The sequence below is a fragment of the Dendropsophus ebraccatus genome, chromosome 3 (genome assembly GCF_027789765.1).
Source record: "Dendropsophus ebraccatus isolate aDenEbr1 chromosome 3, aDenEbr1.pat, whole genome shotgun sequence".
Lineage (NCBI taxonomy): Eukaryota > Metazoa > Chordata > Amphibia > Anura > Hylidae > Dendropsophus > Dendropsophus ebraccatus.
This window is the reverse complement of record NC_091456.1, coordinates 185,551,235-185,577,263: the sequence shown is the minus strand read 5'-3', so window position 1 is coordinate 185,577,263 and position 26,029 is coordinate 185,551,235. Positions and strand designations below refer to the sequence as shown.

Below are 26,029 nucleotides of genomic sequence, written 5' to 3'. Positions count from 1 at the left end.
CAGCAGTCAGACAGAGAAGAGGTCACATGGTGAGGAGGGGACGGAGCCTCTGTAGGTCCTGGCAGGTCAATGATTTTTTTTTTTTTTTTTTTTTAAAGAAACTGAAATTGCACCCCCTGTCACTTACCACTAGATGGCGCCCTAGGCCATCGCCTACCCTTTGTCTGGGCCCTGGAGCTAATATCAGACTCCCCTCCTCCAGGCTGTGCTGTCCTGCTCTGTGGTGTTTTGGTCCATAAGATTGCTGACATGGAGGAGCATGTGACCAGGCCCCGCCCCCCAGTGTCCACCACTGAGCCTGTATATGTCTATGGAGGACACAGGGGACAGGGCCTGGTCACATGCTCCTCCATGTCAGCCATTTTGTGGACTGAAACAAAACAGAGCAGGGCAGCCCAGCCTGGAGGAGGAGAGTCTGATATTAGCTCTATAAGGTACACAGGGAGCTGCTGTCAGTATATACAGTGAGTATAGTTACTAATACTTTGTACTGACCTATTTTACTATAAAGTGGCCAACCCCTTTAAGTGATCACTGAGGCTAGACAGCAGAACCAGGAATCACCTCATAGTACATGAATAAGAGTACAGCACCCAAGTTGGCTCAGCTTAAATATTTTAATACTTTCCCTTGAAATGACTGTATCTTTATTGCATATGTCTGTCCTCTGTAATGCTATGCAGTAGTGAAGAATATACACGGTATATACTAAGAGCAAAACATACGCTTCACTGGATAAAAAAAAAAAAGTACATCATGGAAGGTAAAATCTGATAAGTATCTATGGGATGAGAGGTGACGCCATGTGACTGCTCCAGACTGTCTGAGGAAGCATAGAAGAGGCCGGCAGCCTGCAGCGCCCCCCACCGCACTTCACCCCTCATCCCTTATTATCATAAATTAAAGGCACAGAACCTGTTTAAAAGCTGAATACAAGAGTTCAGGGCATTTATACAAGGCACATACGGCAAGTCAGCAGATCGTGGCTGTGTGTATCAGGATCGGAGGCATTTATATTGCTATGCTGATAGGATGCGATGTGGCACTTCAGGAAATAAAGGTAATAGAATACTATATAGACGGGCGTGGCGATCGCCTCCTTCTCTGCTCAATGATTTACATAGCATCAAAACCTGGCAAGTGCAAACTTCTTAGCCATGCGACATATAAAGAAAGAGGGTTCACAATAGGAGGAATATACTTCACAGCGGCCATAATGTACATCCCTGATATGTGGCAAAATGTTATGATATGTGTTTATGTTTCCCATAGGACAGTAAGAAATTCAGTCAAAGAGGTCACAAACTCCGCCAATGCGATCTTCTGATACGTATCTATTCATTTTAGCTGCATTTCTCCTTTAAATCTTAAAGGGATTATCCATATATACAAAAACATGGCCACATGTTCTAGAAACAGCACCAGACCTTTGTATAGGCCGTGTCTGGTATTGCAGCGTTCACATATATGGTGCTGAACCTGTGTCCTTCTAGTAGATGGAAGCGGACATGTTTTTCCAATCCTGAAAGACCAAACGTAATAAACCGTTAGCACTTTTCCTCCATGTAATAACGTGAGCCGCAGTGATACGGATGATGGGGGTTGTTATCTACACAGTATATATAGATATGTTTCCAGACTTGTGGATACAGGTAACAGGTCATAGTATTGGCTTTCCTCCATATGACCTGTGCGGAGTCATGGCTGTGTGGATCATGCAGCACTGGATTGTAGGTGAATATATATCTCCGAGTCCGATGAGGAGGTGTAAGTCTCTTGCCCTATTGGGGTAAGTAACCTCCTCGCCTCGCAGTCTGAGGTAAATAAGTTTTGGCTTCATCCTCTTGTGGTTGATCGTCAGGATTGACATTAAAGTCCAGGTTATCAAGTCCCTTACTGAACCCAGCGAGGTGCAGGACCTGAGCCGGCGGCTCCTGGGCAGTGGGGGGAGGCTCTTGGATTCGGCCTCCATCCTCGGCTGTGAAATTCTGCTTAAAATACTGGCTGGGGGTCTGGGTGTCGTCCTCGGAGACTGATGGCTGCTCGTCCGGTCTCTCCTCGGAGATGAGCAGCGGCTGGGTGGACTCCGACCTGGAGAACATGGGGGTCTGACCCTGGTACCCGCCCATAATAACGGTTGAATACTGCACGGTGCCGGACGTGTTCTGCGCACTGGATATCCCCTCGCTGTCAGAGACGCTCAGACGCGGAGAGGATAGACAGGAGGAGCCCCCAATGCCACTGCTCAACCCCTCCGACGTATTCTTCTTTATCGGATCCACAGACTTGGTGTCCGGATCGCCATCTTCTTCCTTCTTGTCTGCGGTTATTTGTACCACGCTGACGTCTGTAAAAGGACCGTCCTGGAATGGGTGCCGCTTGGACTCGTGCTGCAGACAGGAAGGACAACATTAATGTGAGACGAGCAATTACTATAATTAGTGGAAATGGTCTGTACATGGGCGCACGCTGCTCCTGAGGTCGGTTAACTAAACTAACATCCCCGACATTGTGGCAATTTCCATTCTATTAAAAGTAATGGTCCAGGATTAAAAAAAAAAAGTTTACTCCTAAAACAGCACCTCACCTGGCCAGAGGTGGTACTGCAGCTCAGCCCCATTTGCTGCAACACTACACACAACTGATTCACGGTGTGGTGCTGTTTCTAGAAGAAAGCAGCCATGCCCTCTAACACTGAACCAAGGGTTTGTGCTAAAATTTGCAACCTCTTTCAAAACCCTCATCAGATGTGAACTGTGAAAGAGCCTTAGTAAATCCGGCCCAGCGCACAGGGGCAGTAAACTTTATTAGACCGGCGTATTAGTACAAACGTTGGTTGAAAGAAATACAGCCAAAAGGCCCCATGCACACGTCCATGTAATGCTGCCTCCGGCCAGAAGAGCAGTTGACAGGGCGGGGAGCCAATGGTTCATTGCTGTGTCAAACACCATTTAGGACCCTATGGGGCCAAAAATCCAGATTGATTTTACCGATGTGTGCATTGGACCTTAATCTACAAGGTTCTTAAAAATAAGATTGTGTATGTGACCTCTAGGCAATTACAGAACCAAATAAACCAACAGGTAATGGCTCTCGATACGTATGTATGCTCCACTCGTGTGCGTGAATTCTCAACAGAGAAAGAAATAAGTTGCAAATGGTGGCAGGCTGGAAACCAAATCACCGACCCTCCCCATCTGAACCTGCTACAACCTGTAGAGTCGGCTGACATGTACCCATGTGTATATGGAGCCTCTGTGCACACAGAATATAGGAAGTTGCATGCCGATTCTGTTCTTACCCGGCTGGGAGTCTGAGGGGACCACTGAGCAATGTTACTCTTGGAAGGATCTGGAACATTGGGCCAAATGTGCTTCTTAATTCTAAAAAAAGAATAATGATGTGACATGATGAGTGTGCACCTATAGAGTAATAGTACACGTATCATAGACCCGTTCTGCACGGCCGTCACACCGGTCAGTCTGCAGATTCTCACATACTTACTGCTCTTTCTTATTACAAAACAAGAAGCACAGAACAAGGATGAAGATCAGAAAGCCGAGACTAGATGACACCACGATGGCTTCCACCTCCCCATTGTCTGCAAAGACACAAAAAAAAAATAATGATCTCACGTCGTCATCCTGTGGGCGGGTGAAGGGTCAGCTGTGAATAAATATTTTGGGGGGACAAGCAGCAGTAGTCCATATAAAAATTGGAAATATTCAGAAATATTCAATAACAATTAAAAGGGCCAGGCGCAACCCTGGCTTGGCTAGCAGCTCATCTGGAATTCTGGACAATTTCCAGGTGTACATCCAGAGCCGTCCCAAATTTCGGATGTGCCTATAAGGGTTCTATGAGGCATCTGTGACGGAATTTCGGACAAATAGGACAGGATCTATAATTTCCTTACCTATTTTCCGGCACAGACACCCCTCCAGGAAAAATCCTGAAGGGTGTCCGTGCCTAATAAAAGCGTATGGGTCGGAAAATCGATCGGGATTTCCTGACATGTGCATGGGCCTTAGGTAAGCACACAGACTGGCAATGATCTTATACACATATATAGTGATACAGGACTTGCTGTAGAGAAAGCCAAAATACAGACAAGAGTACAAGACAGCATGTGTGATCCACACATACCGGTCCAGACTCCAGATAAGTGTAAGCTCCACATGACGGCGTTCATCTTAGATGAAGGATGTTTGCTGCTCCTCAGAGTCACGGTGTCATAATACAATATAGCCATTAGGTTATGCTAAATGGTCACAAGGGCAAACAACCTGCCTGACTGCACCCTCATCTCCATATGAAACTCATTCAAACAATATTAAACTTCTCAAAGGTTTCTCCACGCTCAGGTATACAGCTACACCTAAACAATGGAGTGTATGGCTGTACTGGGTTGTTCGTTTGCTCTGGATTTTTTGGAGATATGGGACGGGGGAGGAGGGGGATGCAGCCACAGCACAACAAGCTCCTGATGATGCCACAGATGCAGGATTAAGGCTCTTACCGAATGGCAGTGTGGTCAAGCTGAATGGGAGCCCGGGCTTCCCGCCTTCCTCAGTGTTTGCAGTCACATAAACGCTGTAGGTGGTTTTGGCTGCTAAGGATTTCAGTGTGTACTCCGTTACTGACGCATTCACTGGGATAGCTGGAAGACATAAGAATTACGAGTTACTACACATCCCGATAGATGACCTGACACCTGCACTGCCCCTCCTGTTATATAGAGCTCTGGGGGACCTGTCCTGTATTATACAGACAACCCACTCCCACATGAGTAGACAGTGTATAATACTTGTTTCCCTGCACTGCCACTCCATGGGTTTCCTAAGGTGGAGGGAACACTTTCTATGTATACACAGCACCCCGATATGTGGAGACACTTACTCTCTGAGACGTCATTCCCCTTGCATGTTATTGTGTAATTTGTGATGAAGCCCTTTCGTTTCATTAGAGGGACCGGTTGCCACAGGAGAGTGACCCAGGTCTTCCCGCTGGCCTTTGTGGTGACAATGGGTCCAACGTCAGGAACTGTAAACACAAGAAACATGTCAGAATATCCTGGCACACATACCATCACATAGCTACCCCCCACCCCCATCCTGAAGCTTCTTACCTCCTTGCTGCAGGTAAGTCCCCACATAGCTGGGTCTCTCCTTCCCATCTGTATACAGTGGATTCAGTCTGATCAGGTAATACACAAAAGGTTTTATGTCACCTGAAAGCAAAGATCAGGATATATATCAGCCACCCTGATCCATGTGTCTCCATGGTAACAGACTACAAACACCTAGTGTAGTCAGATAGCCATTTACTATCCATAGGAATTACTTCACCAGTGGATACCTCCCCAGAGAGGGGTGGGTACACAGGGCCGAACAGGCTGGGTAATAAGAGCACCGATCAGCTCGTTTATCAGCTGATTTGAGTTGTTTTGATTCACTAATATCATCCGCTGTCAAGGTCCATTTACACAGAAAGATTATCTGCCAAGGATTTGAAGCCAAAGCCAGGAACAGACTATAAACAGAGATCAGGTCATGAAGGAAAGCCTGAGATTTCTCCTTTTTTCAAATCCATTTCTGGCTTTGGCTTCAAATCTTTGGCAGAGATAATCAGTCAGATAATCTGTGTAAATGGACCCTCAGCCACATACATCTCGTGTATTAGGGGTGTATGGGTGATGGCAGACAGCCACACATCACTCGCCTCATCGCGAGCGCTGATATACAAGTTTGGTTCTGTTTAATAAGGCCCTTACTGCTCCTGTCCATCTAGAAATTAAAAAGAATTCTATAGTCTCCATGGCAACAGACTGCAAACAAGCCTTGTGTAGTCAGATCCTGCACTTCACTTGCCATCTATCTACTTCTTGACATAATGCTAAGAAGGGGCTAGATACAATATAGTAAGGACCACACAATAAAGGGGTCTGGGTCTGTAGTCAGGTATGCTGAAAGTAAAAGGAGATTTTTAAATCCATACTATTTTTTTCATGTATTGAAGAAATTCAGTATTTACTAAAGAGATGGCAACCACGTGTCAGCTTCTGATACAATAGACAGTACGTTGAAGAGCGGAGTCCCCCCCCCCCCCTCTCCATGGGTGATGACATCCTCTTTGATCAGGACTATAATAGACTTTGCAGCTGTCCTGATCTGTCCCTTTCTCACCTCTCAGGAATGTTTTGGTCACAGTACTCGGCTCCCTCTGCCACTCAGGGTCACAGTCCATAGACTCGGAGTTACTGCACCACTCAATGACATAGCCGAGCACTCCTTTCAATGGAGTCCACTCCACCCAGAGTTGTCCGTCTTTGGGAAACGCATTGACTTTCATATCTGCAGGCTGCATCTCTAGAAAACAAGAAACAGAGGATATGGCGGGTGCTTTAAGGCAGCTGTGATGAATATGAGTGAGGAGACCTTACCTGCTTTATTTAGGCTCTCAGCTCCCCTTCCTTTGTGAATGATACTGAGAGGACTCTGCTTCTCCTATCCTAGTCTATACAGCAAAGCTGCTAAATAGAAAATGCCCGTCTACTGGCACCTCAAGTGGCCAGTGTGAGAACTACAATAATTCAAGGATTTAGTACAGGATGAATAATATGTACACAGTGACCCCACCAGCAGAATAGTGAGTGCAGCTCTGGGGTATAATACAGGATGTAACTCAGGATCAGTAGTGTAATGTATGCAGTAACTCACTTATTATGGAGGTGCACTGTATATAGCAATGGCATCCATTTGAAGAACCACTATAATTACACTGTATGTTTGCAGACTGACTATTATACAGTAATGAAGGGTTGCTAAATTCTGTGGACCAGAAACAACTGAATGAAATCCCTCAGGTTACATGCAGTAAATGGGGGTGACATACCTTTTTCACCAGTAAACGATGGGATCCTCAGTCTGGATGGAGGAGAGGAGCCCTGGCTGTTGAAAGCAGTGAGGACAACATCATAGGAACCTCTGGGGACTGTAATATTACATGTGGTGTCCTCCAAAATGAACGAGTCAATGACTTCTGTAGCGTTCTTCACGGTCACGTTGTATCCCAGGATTATACCATTTGCGTGCGACTTTAATTCCTAGCAGGAAATAGAGGAGGAGCGGTTACTCGACCAGACGACCTTTCAGCAGAGACCCGGTACAACCATCTGCGTCCTGAGCAGCTTATATCTGGAGATACCGGCACTAACCGTATACACAGATCATCAGCCCACCACAGTGATCCCTACCTTCCACATCAGCTGGACCAATCGCTTCTCATCGGAGTCAGTTTTGCTGATCTTCCTCCAAAATTCGGGCCCTTGAGACGGTGCTGGAGAATTTAGAACAAAAAGGACACCATGATCCCTTCCATATCCGTATAACCATCACATGGCACTAGGGTTACAGACGGGCACATACACATAACACACAGCACTTGGGGTACAAATGGGCATGTACATATAACACACAGCACAAGGGTTACAGACAGACACACAACACACGGTACTATGGGTACACACGGGCACATACACATCACGTGGCACTAGGGGTACACATAACACAGCATTAGGGGTACAGGCAAGCACATGCGCATAAAACACAGCATTAGGGGTACAGGCAGGCACATATAGAAACACACGGGACTAAGGGTACAGGCAGACACATATACAACACACGGTACTAGGGGTACAGACAGGCATGTACACAACACAGCATTAGGGGTACAGGCAAGCACATGCGCATAAAACACAGCATTAGGGGTACAGGCAGGCACATATACAAACACACGGGACTAAGGGTACAGGCAGACACATATACAACACACGGTACTAGGAGTACACACGGGCACATACACATCACGTGGCACTAGGGGTACAGACAGGCATGTACACATAACACACAGTATTAGGGGTACAGGCAGGCACATATACAACACACAGTACTAGGGGTACAGACAGGCATGTACACAAAACACACAGTATTAGGGGTACAGACAGGCATGTACACATAACACACAGTATTAGGGGTACAGGCAGGCACATGCGCATAAAACAGCACTAGGGGTACAGGCAGACACGTATACAACACACGGGACTAGGTGTACAGGCAGGCACATACACGTAACACACAGCACCAGGGGTACAGACGGGCACCTACATACTCAACTTACTTGACTCAGAGGTGGTGCCTGTATGTTCCTTGCTCCAGTCACTCCAGAATCCCGTACTGTTCGGCTTACAGCGCATACTTATGACATAGACCGTATACGTCTGAAGTCCTTGTAGTATGAATGACGTTCTAGTTCTTTCAAGGTCATCTGAAGGGACCTGATGGGAGAGATCTTATTTAGTAAAGAACACACAAGTATGAGGTGTGATTACAACATGCTGCCTTGTGCTGAGCAATGCCACAGGAAGAGGAGCAGTCATAGAATGAATGCAGCTGGTGCAACATTTTGCAGAAACTCTGCGATAAAAAGTGAAGGCAAAGCTAAGCATTCTGGGAATAGGACTGAGCTCAACTAGGAGGTAGCATTGCACCTTAAGGTTTGCAGAGTTGGTTCTGTATGGACACTCACCTCACTCCATTCACTGCTGCCTAGGGGCTTGTAGCGGATGTTGTATTGCAGTATTATAGGAGCGGTTAAAGGGTTTTTCCATTCAATTCTCAACACTTTCTGCAGCACAGCCGACACACTCAGAATCTCCGGAGGGTTGGGCTTAACTTCATTTATAAAAGGGGAGGGGGAAAAAAGAAAATGGGAGGTTGGAACGGTATGTGATCTCTTACATATGGTCCATATACATTTCCTCATATTATTTCTGTAAACATTTAGTGGGACCCCCTGTACCTAAAGCATGGCGGGGGAGCTGTATACAGAGCCCTTGTATGCATGTATAGTGCTACTATGCTTCTTTATATAGACCTCCAAAGAGCTGCCACTAACTCCATACTCTCTAATACTGTGATGACTCTGCTCATGTTGTCCCAGTCTATACTGAAAAGCTGGCTAGGAATCCATGTCATCAAAAATAAATAGATAGGAGAGAGATATATAGGAGATAGATCGAAAGATAGATATGCAAAAAAAAGTCTGCGGAGCCTCAGTTACAAGTCTCAAGACACGGGAAGGACCTAGCAAAGGGGTAGCTCCTGTACGGAGACCACCAAAACCACCATATTATTAAGTGGTTCCTTCAGTCAATATCCGACTCAACTACATGTCTGAGAATATAACCCAGGAAATACCAAAGCCAGGTACCCATCCACAGACAGCTGTTTCGGGCTGTTGCCCCTCATCAGTGTGCAGCAGGATTCTGGCTATATTTCTTTCTTTCTTTTAATAAATCTGGATATTTACCAATATTGATAATATCTTTAAACTCTAGTTTGTCCGATTCCGCTTTGCCGAGGTCATTTTCAGCTTCCAAAATAAACTCTGTGTTGATGTATAGTTGGAAGTCCGGGTAATTTAAGGTACAGGAGTTCTTTTTGTCTCCGGCTACACAAGCCTTTTTCTCCTCGCTTCTCCTGCAAATACAAAACGCAAACAAGTGAGCGCTCCCTTCCAATATGTCCGCAGACATGATGAGCAGCAGTTTGTGCTCCAGAGCTGCTCTTTCTGCCATAAATGGGGACAAGAAGTTGCAGCCATTGTTGGTTATCGCATTGTTGTAATCCACAGGCTCTTCCTCTCTCCATGCTCACAATGTCCGAATTCCATATACCTTTCCCCCATCTTCCCAGCTAGCTTAGATTAGTGCAAAAGATGGCGACACATGTGAGACAGATATGAAGGAAAAGTTCATTCCAAGGAAAAGCTAAAGAAGCAGCACAACCCCTTCTAGGTATCACTGGGGGTCTCTGCACCACCAACTCCTCCTTCTAAAGTTTAAAGGGGTACTGCGGCAAAATATTTTTTTCTTTTAAATCAACTGGTGTCAGAAAGTTATATAGATTTCTAATTTACTTCTATTTAAAATCTAATCTTCCATTACTTATCAGCTGCTGTATGCCCTGCAGGAAGTGGTGTAGTCTTTCCAGTCTGACACAGTGCTCTCTGCTGCCACCTCTGTCCATGTCAGGAACTGTCCAGAGCAGCAGCAAATCCCTATAGAAAACCTCTCCTGCTCTGTACAGTTCCTGACATGGACAGAGGTGGCAGCGGAGAGCACTGTGACTGGAAAGAATACACCACATCCTGCAGGGCATACAGCAGCTGATAAGCATGGGAAAAAATGAAAAACAAAACAAAATTGTCAGAGTATCCCTCTAAAGGACAGCCATATATTTACAGGGGTAGTCCCATGATTAAAACTGGTGACCTAAACTGATGGGCCCTAAAGTCCAGGATCCCTATTGACCATAAGAATAGGGGTCGGAGGTCCCTTGTGTCCTGAATGAATGGAACAGTAGCGGGCATGCTCAGCCTTGTTAGGAGAGTACTGAAGAGAGACAAGCTCTGCACATAGCTATCATTATCAGTCCCATAAAGCTGGACGGACTAGGAGCATGCTTGTTGGAGGTCTCAGCGATCAGACCCCCACTGATCAGATATATATCAGCCACCATGTGATACACTTTAATCCTGGAACATCCCCTTTAAGAAGCAGGCTTTAATCCGATGTGTACGGACCCCCCCTCCCCTATAATCAAACAGAATAGGGTTGACTACATGTAGATCAGGGATGGGGAACCTTTGGGCCCTCCAGCTGTAGCAAAACTACAATTCCCATCATGCCTGGACAGCCAAAGCTTTAGCTTTGGCTGTCCAGGCATGATGGGAATTGTAGTTTTGCAACAGCTGGAGAGCCCGAAGGTTCCCCATTCCTGATGTAATAAATGGGAGGTGATGATGAAGCGGAGGAAGGCGGCCGGTTAGGATGGAAAGGCGTCATGCTGTGAGACCACCTTACCTGGACGTAAATGGTCTCGGTATTTGGGGAGAGGCAGAAGGGGTTAGGTTTTGCATCATTTCAGTGTTACTGACCAGGTCCGGTCCCACCCTACAGTTCAGCGGGAAAGAAGAAGAAGCACATACAAGAGGGAATGAAGCCGAGAAGACGTTAGATAAGCAACATACATGGGGGTTGTAGGTGAAAGGGTTAAAAAGAAGCTAAACCGGGAACTTAGGCTACGGCTACACGTGTAGCAGCCCAAGCTTACCGTGGCCTCCTGTTGCGTTGCATATAATGAAAGCTGTCGTGTCAGGGCTCCAACACTACTGCCATGTGACTTTTTTTTTTCTGGCCATGGCACAAACCGCGCAGCCACAGCCGCCACGTAACCAAGCTTTAATGGGCGTAAACAACAACAAAAAGTGTGCAAACTACTGAACAATCTGCAAAGTCTTCTGTAAAGTCTGTCAGAGATTTGAGAAAACAGATCCCCCCCCCCTTGCCAGATAACTTCTAGCATGTTAGAGAGCCACTGGTATAGGCAGCGCAGCAGAAGAGAGTGCGCTTTATGGCAGTTGCTATAAATTGGAGTTAAAGCTTAAAAAAACATGGCAGCTTTCTTTCAGGAAAAAGCGCCACCCCAGCAGCTCAGTCACATTGTAGTGAATAGAGCTGAATTGTAATACCACACACAACCTGGGGTGGCGCTCTTTTGAAAGAAAGTAGCTGTGCTTTTTCTAATCCAAGATAAGCCTTTTAACCCCTTGACAAAAATTGATGTACCGGCACATCATAAAAAGGAGCGAGTCCCTGCATCACGATGTACCGGTACGCCATAACCTGCAGGGGCTCTATGAAGAGAAAGCCGTCAGCAACTGGGTCTTTGCTGTAAATGAGAGGCTGCTATCCGCCATTAACCCCTTAAACGCCGTGATCCTTGTGTTTAAGTGTCGGTGACAGGATTGTGACTGCGGAGGGGTGTCATGATAGTTGTCCCCGTCTGCCGGAGGTCTCATACTTACCGATCGAAAATCTTCTCAGAGTCTGTCTCAGGCAAACTCTATGAGAAGATCATAGACAACTGTGATCAATGATATGTGATGGCACAGCATTGACTTGTGTAAGCAATCAAATGATTGCTTGTAATAGTCCCCTAGGGGGGCATAAATTGTTTAAAAAAAAAAAAAAAAAAAGTATAAATAGTAAAGTAAAAATATAACAAAGCCACCCCCCACCAATTAACGTTAAATAAAACCAATTTACAAATAAAGCGAACGTATTCTATATTTTAGCGTGTGCAATTGTCTGATCTTTTAAAGATATAACAATATCATTCCCATACGGTGAACGGTGAATAAAAACTAGAGATTGTGGCGCAAAAAAAAAATGAAGCCCCAACCTGTAGTTGGAAAAATAAAAAGCGTTATGGCGAAATGCAAAAAGCAAAAATGTAAATAGGTGGCAGAGGCAAAGGGTTAATGGGACAGCAGATAGTGTACAGCACGGGGTAGCTGTATACATGTGTCTACTTTACCTCAGTCTCCAGCAGAACAATAGAGCTTTCAGTAATGTTCCCATTCTCTAATGATAACGAGATGACTCTGATCATTGTATCCCAGTCTACACGGCCAAGCTGACAAGAGATCTATAGCAACAGCTTGTGCACTCAGTCAGGAGATCTCAGTAGACATCATAACTAATATATATATTATATATAAATAATTGATGGCTCCTTCCCGTCCCTTGTGCCTAGCAGATTGTTCAGGAAAAGGCACAGAAGACTATGACCCATGGACTGTACATACAATACGGCACAGCCGAGCGCCTATTTACCAGTATTGTCTCAGGGTGTATGTGGTGGGGATGATGGTGGGTCTTCCGGGCTCCCAGGTACAGGTCAGGGTCTGCACATTATTACAAATGCAGGTCAGGTTCTCTGGCTTCTCTGGAGGATCTGGAAAAGGGAACAGATAAAAAGGTTATAATAATACAATATACTGTAACCCTGGTGGGGGTGGGGTCCATGCTTCTCAGACGTGGAGGAACCCTGTGTATCCAGGTCTATGGACCAGACACCATCACCTCCCAAGAGCGGTACTGATATACCGAGAGGAAAGCTTTACTGTACAGGTGTGAAGAACAAGTGATAAAGAGGAAATCTACGTACAGCCCAAGCGGAAGAAGATTCCATGGAGGGTCCTGGGGGTCTGTCCGTACAGCTTGAAGGCGCAGGTGACGGTATCCCGCATGGAGGGCGTGGGCTCGAAGGTGACGCTGGAGACGCTGTCATTGATCACGGTGTAGTGGCTCTCCGGTATCTCGGTTTCCCCCACTTTCCAGTACAGCTCCTGGGCGGTGATGGCGTAGCTGAACTCCTGTAAGCAGGTCTGGTTCAGGATGCAGAACGCCGTCAGGTTCGTGTGCAGCTCCACAACGGGGGACTGGGGGGTGATGTGGACGCAGTTATGCAACGTGCGGCCCGCTGAAACAGATACATGAGAAGCGTCAGTAATATGGAAATGCTGCCATGGTGGGCACATGTCCCCAGGGGGAGTCACTACTGTCCTAGGCTACCAGGGATGTCAGTCACATGACCCCAGGGGGAGTCACTACTGTCCTAGGCTACCAGGGATGTCAGTCACATGACCCCAGGGGGAGTCACTACTGTCCTAGGCTACCAGGGATGTCAGTCACATGACCCCAGGGGGAGTCACTACTGTCCTAGGCTACCAGGGATGTCAGTCACATGACCCCAGGGGGAGTCACTACTGTCCTAGGCTACCAGGGATGTCAGTCACATGACCCCAGGGGGAGTCACCACTGTCCTAGGCTACCAGGGATGTCAGTCACATGGCCCCAGGGGGAGTCACTACTGTCCTAGGCTACCAGGGATGTCAGTCACATGACCCCAGGGGGAGTCACTACTGTCCTAGGCTACCAGGGATGTCAGTCACATGACCCCAGGAGGAGTCACTACTGTCTTAGGCTACCAGGGATGTCATTCACAACCTGTATACATCATCAGTCCACCAGGAGGGGGCACTACTGTCCTAGGCTACCAGGAAAGTCAGTCACATGATCCCAGGAGGAATCACTACTGTCCTAGGCTACAAGAGATATCAGTCACATGACCCCAGGAGTCGTTGCTACTCTCCTAGGCTACAAGGGATGGCAGTCACAACCTGTATACATCATCAGTCCACCAGGAGGGGGCGCTACTGTCCTAGGCTACAAGAGATATCAGTCACATGACCCCAGGAGTCGTCGCTACTGTCCTAGGCCACCAGGGATGTCAGTCACATGACCCTAAGAGAGGGAGCTACTGCCCCAGGCTACCAGGGATGTCAGTCACATGACCTGCATACATCATCAGTCCACCTGGGAGGGGGGGCACTACTGGCCTAGGCTACCACCAGGGATGTTAGCACTAATCTGTCAATATTTCTATTCACATGTGACAAGGCCTTTCTATATGCAGCACCATGAATAAGACTGTGGCATAAAGTCATAGAAACATGACGGGTGCCAGGAGGAGCAGAAAAAGCACCTGAGTGGGATCATTGGTTTATTTTACGGTGTGGCGTTACAAGAGAGCTGGCACAGTACCTACCCGCAGCCACGAGGAGGGCACAGAGGGCGCACAGGACAGAAAGTCGCCTCATGATGGCAGAATCTGAAAAAGAAAAACAAAAAAAACAACCTCAGTAACATCACAACCCGTCACCGCCCCTGCACTGAAGCCGTCAGGTCACGCTCACACCATGCAGATCCACTGCTGATTTTATCCAGATATACCATTGATATCTTTATGGTTTTGTCGCAGAAATGCTGCGGGATCTGTAACCGACCTGCATCATGTGACCCTATCCACAGAGCGCGTTCACACAGGTCTGAAACGCTGCGGGATCTGTAACCGACCTGCCTCAGGTGACCCTATCCAGAGAGCACGCCCACACAGGACTGAAATGCTGCGGGATCTGTAACCGACCTGCGTCACGTGACCCTATCCAGAGAGCACGCCCACACAGGACTGAAACGCTGCGGGATCTGTAACCGACCTGCCTCAGGTGACCCTATCCAGTGAGCACACCCACACAGGACTGAAACGCTGCGGGATCTGTAACCGACCTGCGTCAGGTGACCCTATCCACAGAGCGCGTTCACACAGGTCTGAAACGCTGCGGGATCTGTAACCGACCTGCCTCAGGTGACCCTATCCAGAGAGCACGCCCACACAGGACTGAAACGCTGCGGGATCTGTAACCGACCTGCGTCACGTGACCCTATCCAGAGAGCACGCCCACACAGGACTGAAACGCTGCGGGATCTGTAACCGACCTGCGTTACGTGACCCTATCCAGAGAGCACGCCCACACAAGACTGAAACGCTGCAGGATCTGTAACCGATCTGCGTCATGTGACCCTATCTATAGAGCGCCTTCACACAAGACAAACGCTGCGGGATCTGTAACCAACCTGCGTCACGTGACCCAATCCACAGAGCACGCCTACACAAGACTGAAACGCTGCAGGATCTGTAACCGATCTGCGTCATGTGACCCTATCTTTAGAGCGCCTCCACACAAGACAAATGCTGCGGGATCTGTAACCGACCTGCGTCATGTGACCTTATCCACAGAGCACGCCCACACAGGACTAAAACGTTGCGGGATCTGTAACCGACCTGCGTCACGTGACCCTATCTATAGAGCGCCTCCACACAGGACTAAAACACCACAGGTTTTCAATGTTTACCTGTGTTTCAGTCCTGTGTGAACAGCCCCCTACGGCAGGTATAAGGGCTGGCATGTGATAAAGTCCATCAACAGCATCTGGCCTGCTTGATGATGGTTTCCAGGTAACAGTAAAAGCAAATAACTAAACTAAAGCCGAGGGATTAATCCGATTAATAAATGACCAGAAGAGGAGGGGGGGGGGGGGGGGGGCGGCTGGGGTGCATGGAGCCCCCTCCCTACCCCCAACAGCAGCGCTCATTGTTGGTTTGTTGTTACAACAACAAACACGATATAGTCAACAAGTGATAAACGTGAAAAGTGACGGCCGTGCACTCTACAAGCCCGGGGTCTGTGTGATGATGTGTGACCCGCTGCGGCCTCTGCTGATGGAGGAGACCCGCCACCCAGCTCTGTGGTCTGAGGGGCAAGAGGAACAGACACAAGATCCACAATCCAATGCGCACAGGAAACCCTCAAGATATAGCAATAGCAGGGCATGATGGGAGTTGTAGTTTTACAGCAGCTGGAGGGTCACAGGTTACAGAGCACTGATCTATAGGGACACTACAATGAATCTGACAGCAAACCTGCCTCGTTATACAGCAACACCAGAGGGGGCGCCATCCCACATGTAAGGGCAGAGGAGTCATTCAGCGCCTGCAGCAGCTCTCTGGGACCGTGGAGGAGATCCCCCTATAGCAGCCATATGGAATGGTACAGTCCAGGCTACACTAGGATTCATTCACAAGCCTGACAATGCAGCCAAGACACCACTGAGGGAAGATGAATTCTCAACAGGAAATAACAATGTAAGTGACAGAACGTCCCGGCCGATGTTGCAACAACAAACTTTCCAAAAACAGGGTGTGAGGAGAGCGAACAGGGAACTCCGACTCCCCAACTACTACAACTACACCAGGAACTCCGACTCCCCAACTACTACAACTACACCAAGAACTCCGACTCCCCAACTACTACAACTACACCAAGAACTCCGACTCCCCAACTACACCAAGATCATCAACAGCCCAACTACTACAACTACACCAAGAACTCCGACTCCCCAACTACTACAACTACACCAAGAACATCAACAGCCCAACTACTACAACTATACCAAGAACTCCGACTCCCCAACTACACCAAGAACTCCGACTCCCCAACTACTACAACTACACCAAGAACATCAACAGCACAACTATATCCCGAAAACTCAGACTCCCCAACTACACCAAGAACATCAACAGACCAACTACTCCAACTCCTCAACTACACCGAGAACTACAACTACACCGAGAACTCCCAAGCTCCACACCAAGAACTCCAACAGCCCAACTATATCCCGAGAACTCCAACTACACCAAGAACTCCCAACTCCCCAACTATATCCCGAGAACTCCGACTCCCCAACTACTACAACTACATCAAGAACTCCAACTCCCCAACTATATCCAGAGAATGTAAACTCCTAAACTACTACAACTACACTGAGAACTCCGACACCCCAACGTTATCCTGAGAACTCCAACTCCCCAACTACACCGAGAACCCCAACTCCTCAATCATATCCCAAGAACAGCAATTACACCGAGGTCTACAACTCTCCAAATACACATGAAGAACTCCAACTCCCCAACCGCTCCGAATTATAGCTTCCCAAATGTACTGAGAATGCCAACTCCGCAACTACATACAGAGAACTCCAACCCCCTAAATATACCGGAAACTACAGGGTAGGCTAGGGGAGTGCAGCTCTGGAGTATAATACAGGATGCAACTCAGGATCAGTAATGTAATGTATGTACACAGTGACCCCACCAGCAGAATAGTGAGTGCAGCTCTGGAGTATAACACAGGATGTAACTCAGGATCAGTAATGTAATGTATGTACACAGTGACCCCACCAGCAGAATAGTGAGTGCAGCTCTGGAGTATAATACAGGATGTAACTCAGGATCAGTAATGTAATGTATGTACACAGTGACCCCACCAGCAGAATAGCGAGTGCAGCTCTGGAGTATAATACAGGATGTAACTCAGGATCAGTACAGGATCAGTAATGTATTGTATGTACACAGTGACCTCACCAGCAGAATAGTGAGTGCAGCTCTGGACTATAATACAGAATGTAACTCAAGATCAGCAATGTAATGTATATACACAGTGACCTCACCAGCAGAATAGTTAGTGCAGCTCTGGAGTATAATACAGGATGTAACTCAGGATCAGTACAGGATAAGTAATGTAATGTATGTACACAGTGACCCCACCAGCAGAATAGTGAGTGCAGCTCTGGACTATAATACAGAATGTAACTCAGGATCAGCAATGTAATGTATGTACACAGTGACCCCACCAGCAGAATAGTGAGTGCAGCTCTGTGTACTATATACACAGTGACCTTACTAATAGTGAGTGCAGCTCTGGAGTATAAGACATGATGCAACTCAGGATCAGTACTGTAAAGCTCTGGTTATGGGCAGTGTATAGCGGATTATTACACAATCTACAATACGAGGGAAGAGATTGAATTACAAAACTCAGAACCACAGAACGACTTCCTGCAGATTGTTGTGTGATATCGGTGCGGAGGGGCCGCCGGACAGGATATCGGCCGTCTCTGCGATCACCACAAGATAGCGGCTTATATGTGGTGACTGTATGGTCTCCTCCCCTGTGTGCCGGAACCATTCACCTACAGAGCTCTGTGCCAGTAAGGCAGGTGGCGGGTTACATGCAGGTGTATACCTATATACCGCTATATCCTCTCATCCGCCGCAGTATGACTTTCTGATCCATTTTCTATTTTTGTGTTTTTTTCCCCTTCTAGTAAAGTTTTTTTTATTTTTTTTCTATAACCGGATGCAACAACTTTTCAGGAAGATCCAGAAGCCGAGACTGATCACTATAGGAAATACCAGCACAATGGAGCCTCTGTGGCGGCCTCGGAGGAGTCGCTGACGTTACCCATCCCCCTCCTCCCTGGGTCCAGCAGATAAATTATAGGTCTAAACACTGCAGAGCGGACGCTCCTGATTTTTCGCTGGAGTTCCCCTTTAAGCTCTTAGACGCGTCTGCGGTTTAAATAAAGTTTTAAGGGAAAAAAAAAATGATGCAAATTTGGTTATAAAACTTAGTCGGGGAGGTGTAAATAAGGCCTGGTCACTAAGTGGTTAAGTTCCGCACCTGGTGGTTACTAGCAGAGGGCAGACGGGACCCCCAACAGACACAGGGGTGACTCACTGACACCCCCCACTGACTCACAGAGTACTCACAGCAATGTCTGCAGCCGCACCTCACACCCACAAGGTTTACGGGAAGCCAAAGGCGTCAGGAGTCAGGCTGCAAAACACATCAAAGGGGGGATCACAGCTGAGGAGACCCCCGAGGGAGGGGGCTGTGGGTGGTCTCCCGGATTTACAAGCAGCTTTATGGGTCTCTATGATTTCCTGCTACCGGTTTTCCCCAGTAGAACGAGCAGCTGTTGCAAAACTACAACTCCCAGCATGCCCTGACAGCCGAAGGCTGTCAGGGCATGCTGAGAGTTGTAGTTTTGCGACAACCATTGTTGGTGAACAACCCCTTTAATCAGGACATCTGTGCTGGGATACTCCAACTATCATTCATTTCAATGGGAGCTGAGCTGTAGTACCCCAGAATGGCCACTATACACTGTATGGCGCTATCCGCTTCCTGGTGACAGGCCCTCAATACACAAGACATATGACAGGCCCTCAACACCACATCAGTGTGGACAATGACTAGGGAGCGCCGTCTATGTCACCATACTGACTGTCTCCCAGTGTCCCTGGTTACAGATGACTGGGGACACTAACAATCTCTATAGGCATACTGACTGTTTCCCCAGGATTCCTAGAGATTGATATAACAGGATGACCCTAGGAGCGATCTCCTGCACCATACTGACTGTCTCCCAGTGCAATAGGAGGGCAATCTCTATGGGCTTACTGACTGTCTCCCATAGGAGGGCAATCTCTATGGGCTTACTGACTGTCTCCCATAGGAGGGCAATCTCTATGGGCTTACTGACTGTCTCCCATAGGAGGGCAATCTCTATGGGCTTACTGACTGTCTCCCATAGGAGGGCAATCTCTATGGGCTTACTGACTGTCTCCCATAGGAGGGCAATCTCTATGGGCTTACTGACTGTCTCCCATAGGAGGGCAATCTCTATGGGCTTACTGACTGTCTCCCATAGGAGGGCAATCTCTATGGGCTTACTGACTGTCTCCCATAGGAGGGCAATCTCTATGGGCTTACTGACTGTCTCCCATAGGAGGGCAATCTCTATGGGCTTACTGACTGTCTCCCATAGGAGGGCAATCTCTATGGGCTTACTGACTGTCTCCCATAGGAGGGCAATCTCTATGGGCTTACTGACTGTCTCCCATAGGAGGGCAATCTCTATGGGCTTACTGACTGTCTCCCATAGGAGGGCAATCTCTATGGGCTTACTGACTGTCTCCCATAGGAGGGCAATCTCTATGGGCTTACTGACTGTCTCCCAGTGCCATAGGAGGGCAATCTCTATGGGCTTACTGACTGTCTCCCAGTGCCATAGGAGGGCAATCTCTATGGGCTTACTGACTGTCTCCCATAGGAGGGCAATCTCTATGGGCTTACTGACTGTCTCCCATCCGCTCCTCCCCCTCTTTCTGTAGTCTCTTCTATGTTAGTGACCAGAGGTCACATGACCCCCAACGTAACACCTGATAACGGACGCGGTGTCGCCATGCGATGGAGTCACAGTTCTGCAGAATTCACTGAGTGCTGTAAGCGTTGCAATGTGTCAGTGCAGCAGAACTGACCAGCACACCGTCAGATCCCCTCTAAGCCCCTCATACTGGGAAGGGATCAGCCACCAGTCTGGTTAGCGCAAGGACCAGGGTGAGAGCGGCAGAGAGGACGTAATCCCGGTCAACGGCCGATAGGAGGAGGAGTCCCCATCATAGACATGTATGGCAGATCTATAGACGATTCCAGATGCAATGCAAGTCTATAGGAAGTATAAACAAATTCCAGCAAATAATATAGACACCCAGCTTTTCTGGGCTCCTGAGAGGCGAGTGTGCCTGTGTATACTGCGTTACACCCCCTCTACCCCAACAACTTATGATGGCAACCAATCAGATTGATTCTTACTCGCAGGAGCTGTAATGTGATTGGTTGCTATGGGCGATAGGTCGGCTTTTCTGAGCAACCAATGAGATTACAGCTCTCATTTTTCTAGAAGCAGCAATGGGATTGGTTGCTGTGGATGATCGCACAGCAGCGTATGAAGGGGGGAAACCATCAGCAGGAAGGAGAAGCCCACCAGGGGTGTGGGGGGCTGAAAGACAGTGAGGGGCCACACATCACAGCATCCAGGACACATATAACGGCCATGCTGACTGTCTCCCAGGCTCCCTAGGAATAGATCTAACTAGGTGTCACCGGGAATAGAGTCTGTTGCCATGCTGACTGTCTCCCATCTTCTCGAGAATAGATAAGAGCTGAATAATAATGATACTAACTACGTCACCATACTGACAGCTTCCCTAAAGGACACTGACAATAACTATGGGGGCAGTATATGTGGCCATGCTGACGGTCTCCCATCTTCCCAATAATAGATTGAACTGGGTGACACTGACAATAACTATGGGGGCAGTACCTGTGGCCATGCTGATGGTCTCCCAGCCTCCCCAGTAACAAATATTACTAGACACCATAATGAAGCGATACTACACAGCGAGGCATGCTGGGAGTTGTAGTCCTCCCGCAGTCAGATCCGCTACACCCACACAGCGCGACAATGACCTACCAGCACAGCGGCCTCCCCGGAGCCTGCAGCCTCATCCCGGGATCCCGCAGCACACACCGGAGCCCCGTATAATCAGTATGTGAGAACCGGAGGACGGGGACACGTGACTTCCCCCAAACCGACGGAGCCTCCCCCACCCGCGGCGCGTCACTGTGTACAGAGGGGGGCGGGGCCGGCGCTGATTGGCTGCTGCTCCCTGATACTTCCAGTAAACAGCGGCGCGGCCCCGGCTGGGAACTGTCTGGAGAAGAGGGAGCAGAATCCGGGACAGACGCCACCTACTGGGAACATAGGGAATAGAGCCCGGGCACAGCCTACCACTTACTGGGAACATAGGGAATAGAGCCCGGGCACAGCCTACCACTTACTGGGAACATAGGGAATAGAGCCCGGGCACCGCCTACCACTTACTGGGAACATAGGGAATAGAGCCCGGGCACCGCCTACCACTTACTGGGAACATAGGGAATAGAGCCCGGGCATAGCCTACCACTTACTGGGAGCATAGGGAATAGAGCCCGGGCACAGCCTACCACTTACTGGGAACATAGGGAATAGAGCCCGGGCACAGCCTACCACTTACTGGGAACATAGGGAATAGAGCCCGGGCACCGCCTACCACTTACTGGGAACATAGGGAATAGAGCCCAGCCACAGCCTACCCCTTACTGGGAACATAGGGAATAGAGCCCGGGCACAGCCTACCACTTACTGGGAACATAGGGAATAGAGCCCGGGCACCGCCTACCACTTACTGGGAACATAGGGAATAGAGCCCGGGCACAGCCTACCACTTACTGGGAACATAGGGAATAGAGCCCGGGCACAGCCTACCACTTACTGGGAACATAGGGAATAGAGCCCGGGCACCGCCTACCACTTACTGGGAACATAGGGAATAGAGCCCGGGCACCGCCTACCACTTACTGGGAACATAGGGAATAGAGCCCGGGCATAGCCTACCACTTACTGGGAGCATAGGGAATAGAGCCCGGGCACAGCCTACCACTTACTGGGAACATAGGGAATAGAGCCCGGGCACAGCCTACCACTTACTGGGAACATAGGGAATAGAGCCCGGGCACCGCCTACCACTTACTGGGAACATAGGGAATAGAGCCCGGGCACAGCCTACCCCTTACTGGGAATAGAGCCCGGGCACAGCCTACCACTTACTGGGAACATAGGGAATAGAGCCCGGGCATAGCTCACCACTTACTGGAAACATAGGGAATAGAGCCCGGGCACAGCCTACCACTTACTGGGAACATAGGGAATAGAGCCCAGCCACAGCCTACCACTTACTGGGAACATAGGGAATAGAGCCCGGCCACAGCTCACCACTTACTGGGAGCATAGGGAATAGAGCCCGGGCATAGCCTACCACTTACTGGGAACATAGGGAATAGAGCCCGGGCATAGCCTACCACTTACTGGGAGCATAGGGAATAGAGCCCGGCCACAGCCTACCACTTACTGGGAACATAGGGAATAGAGCCCGGGCATAGCCTACCACTTACTGGGAACATAGGGAATAGAGCCCAGCCACAGCCTACCACTTACTGGGAACATAGGGAATAGAGCCCGGGCACAGCCTACCACTTACTGGGAACATAGGGAATAGAGCCCGGGCACAGCCTACCACTTACTGGGAACATAGGGAATAGAGCCCGGCCACAGCCTACCACTTACTGGGATCATAGGGAATAGAGCCCAGCCACAGCCTACCACTTACTGGGATCATAGGGAATAGAGCCCGGGCATAGCCTACCACTTACTGGGATCATAGGGAATAGAGCCCAGCCACCGCCTACCACTTACTGGGAACATAGGGAATAGAGCCCGGGCATAGCCTACCACTTACTAGAAACATACGGAACAGAGCCCGGGCACAGCCTACCACTTACTGGGAACATAGGGAATAGAGCCCGGGCACAGCCTACCACTTACTGGGAACATAGGGAATAGAGCCCAGCCACAGCCTACCACTTACTGGGAACATAGGGAATAGAGCCCGGGCATAGCCTACCACTTACTGGGAACATAGGGAACAGAGCCCGGGCATAGCCTACCACTTACTGAGAACATAGGGAATAGAGCCCGGGCATAGCCTACCACTTACTTGGAACATAGGGAATAGAGCCCGGGCACAGCCTACCACTTACTGGGAACATAGGGAATAGAGCCCGGGCATAGCCTACCACTTACTGGGAACATAGGGAATAGAGCCCAGCCACAGCCTACCGCTTACTGGGAACATAGGGAATAGAGCCCGGGCATAGCCTACCACTTACTGGGAATAGAGCCCCGGCATAGCCTACCACTTACTGGGAACATAGGGAATAGAGCCCAGCCACCGCCTACCACTTACTAGGAACATAGGGAATAGAGCCCGGGCATAGCCTACCACTTACTGGGATCATAGGGAATAGAGCCCGGGCACAGCCTACCACTTACTGGGATCATAGGGAATAGAGCCCAGCCACAGCCTACACTTACTGGGAACATAGGGAATAGAGCCCGGGCATAGCCTACCACTTACTGGGAACATAGGGAATAGAGCCCAGCCACAGCCTACCGCTTACTGGGAACATAGGGAATAGAGCCCGGGCATAGCCTACCACTTACTGGGAATAGAGCCCCGGCATAGCCTACCACTTACTGGGAACATAGGGAATAGAGCCCAGCCACCGCCTACCACTTACTAGGAACATAGGGAATAGAGCCCGGGCATAGCCTACCACTTACTGGGATCATAGGGAATAGAGCCCGGGCACAGCCTACCACTTACTGGGATCATAGGGAATAGAGCCCAGCCACAGCCTACACTTACTGGGAACATAGGGAATAGAGCCCAGCCACAGCCTACCACTTACTGGGAGCATAGGGAATAGAGCCCGGGCATAGCCTACCACTTACTGGGAACATAGGGAATAGAGCCCGGGCATAGCCTACCACTTACTGGGAGCATAGGGAATAGAGCCAGGGCACAGCCTACCACTTACTGGGAGCATAGGGAATAGAGCCCGGGCACAGCCTACCACTTACTGGGAACATAGGGAATAGAGCCCAGCCACAGCCTACCACTTACTGGGAACATAGGGAATAGAGCCCGGGCATAGCCTACCACTTACTGGGAATAGAGCCTGGGCACAGCCTACCACTTACTGGGAACATAGGGAATAGAGCCCGGGCATAGCCTACCACTTACTGGGAACATAGGGAATAGAGCCCGGGCACAGCCTACCACTTACTGGGAGCATAGGGAATAGAGCCCAGCCACAGCCTACCACTTACTGGGAACATAGGGAATAGAGCCTGGGCACAGCCTACCACTTACTGGGAGCATGGGGAATAGAGCCCAGCTACAGCCTACCACTTACTGGGAACATAGGGAATAGAGCCCGGGCATAGCCTACCACTTACTGGGAACATAGGGAATAGAGCCCGGGCACAGCCTACCACTTACTGGGAGCATAGGGAATAGAGCCCAGGCATAGCCTACCACTTACTGGGAGCATGGGGAATAGAGCCCAGCCACAGCCTACCACTTACTGGGAACATAGGGAATAGAGCCCGGGCATAGCCTACCACTTACTGGGAACATAGGGAATAGAGCCCGGGCATAGCCTACCACTTACTGGGAACATAGGGAATAGAGCCCGGGCACAGCCTACCACTTACTGGGAACATAGGGAATAGAGCCCGGGCACAGCCTACCACTTACTGGGAACATAGGGAAAAGAGCCCGGGCACAGCCTACCACTTACTGGGAACATAGGGAATAGAGCCCGGGCATAGCCTACCACTTACTGGGAACATAGGGAATAGAGCCCGGGCACAGCCTACCACTTACTGGGAACATAGGGAATAGAGCCCAGCCACAGCCTACCACTTACTGGGAGCATAGGGAATAGAGCCCAGCCACAGCCTACCACTTACTGGGAACATAGGGAATAGAGCCCGGGCATAGCCTACCACTTACTGGGAACATAGGGAATAGAGCCCGGGCATAGCCTACCACTTACTGGGAATAGAGCCCGGGCATAGCCTACCACTTACTGGGAATAGAGCCCGGGCATAGCCTACCACTTACTGGGAATAGAGCCCGGGCATAGCCTACCACTTACTGGGAATAGAGCCCGGGCATAGCCTACCACTTACTGGGAACATAGGGAATAGAGCCCAGCCACAGCCTACCACTTACTGGGAGCATAGGGAATAGAGCCCGGGCACAGCCTACCACTTACTGGGAGCATAGGGAATAGAGCCCGGGCATAGCCTACCACTTACTGGGAACATAGGGAATAGAGCCCGGGCACAGCCTACCATTTACTGGGAACATAGGGAATAGAGCCCAGCCACAGCCTACCACTTACTGGGAACATAGGGAATAGAGCCCGGGCATAGCCTACCACTTACTGGGAACATAGGGAATAGAGCCCAGCCACAGCCTACCACTTACTGGGAGCATAGGGAATAGAGCCCGGGCACAGCCTACCACTTACTGGGAACATAGGGAATAGAGCCCAGCCACAGCTCACCACTTACTGGGAACATAGG

General features: G+C 49.1%; 2 protein-coding genes across 3 annotated transcripts in view; both read right to left on the bottom strand.

Annotated features, from left to right (window-relative positions):
- Positions 1 to 26,029, bottom strand: part of LOC138786767 (zinc finger protein OZF-like) — a 419,299-nt gene that overhangs the window by 119,805 nt on the left and 273,465 nt on the right. The window lies entirely within an intron of this gene.
- IL6ST (interleukin 6 cytokine family signal transducer) lies at positions 604 to 21,610 on the bottom strand. 2 transcript variants are annotated; one of them, XM_069963332.1, is made up of 17 exons: positions 21,467 to 21,610; positions 14,517 to 14,579; positions 13,074 to 13,388; positions 12,740 to 12,860; positions 10,925 to 11,014; positions 9,370 to 9,539; positions 8,587 to 8,732; positions 8,179 to 8,335; positions 7,256 to 7,338; positions 6,895 to 7,105; positions 6,186 to 6,368; positions 5,129 to 5,230; positions 4,900 to 5,043; positions 4,520 to 4,660; positions 3,505 to 3,601; positions 3,302 to 3,383; positions 604 to 2,390 (listed from the first exon to the last, which is right to left on the bottom strand). In XM_069963332.1, the coding sequence occupies exons 2-17, from the start codon at positions 14,566 to 14,568 to the stop codon at positions 1,782 to 1,784; spliced, it is 2,703 nt and encodes a 900-aa protein (XP_069819433.1). In that variant the 5' UTR covers positions 14,569 to 14,579; positions 21,467 to 21,610; the 3' UTR covers positions 604 to 1,781. The 2 variants fall into 2 exon arrangements, with proteins under 2 accessions (XP_069819433.1, XP_069819434.1); XM_069963333.1 differs by lacking the exon at positions 10,925 to 11,014.

Excerpts from the sequence above, each read along its gene's own strand:
- IL6ST (XM_069963332.1), bottom strand. The coding sequence starts at position 14,568 with ATGAGGCGACTTTCTGTCCTGTGCGCCCTCTGTGCCCTCCTCGTGGCT. Across the intron at positions 7,339-8,178 it reads AGGCACCACCTCTGAGTCAA|CACCGTCTCAAGGGCCCGAA; the intron begins GTAAGTTGAGTA and ends TAAATTCTCCAG. Across the intron at positions 3,602-4,519 it reads CTTGACCACACTGCCATTCG|ACAATGGGGAGGTGGAAGCC; the intron begins GTAAGAGCCTTA and ends GTGTCTTTGCAG.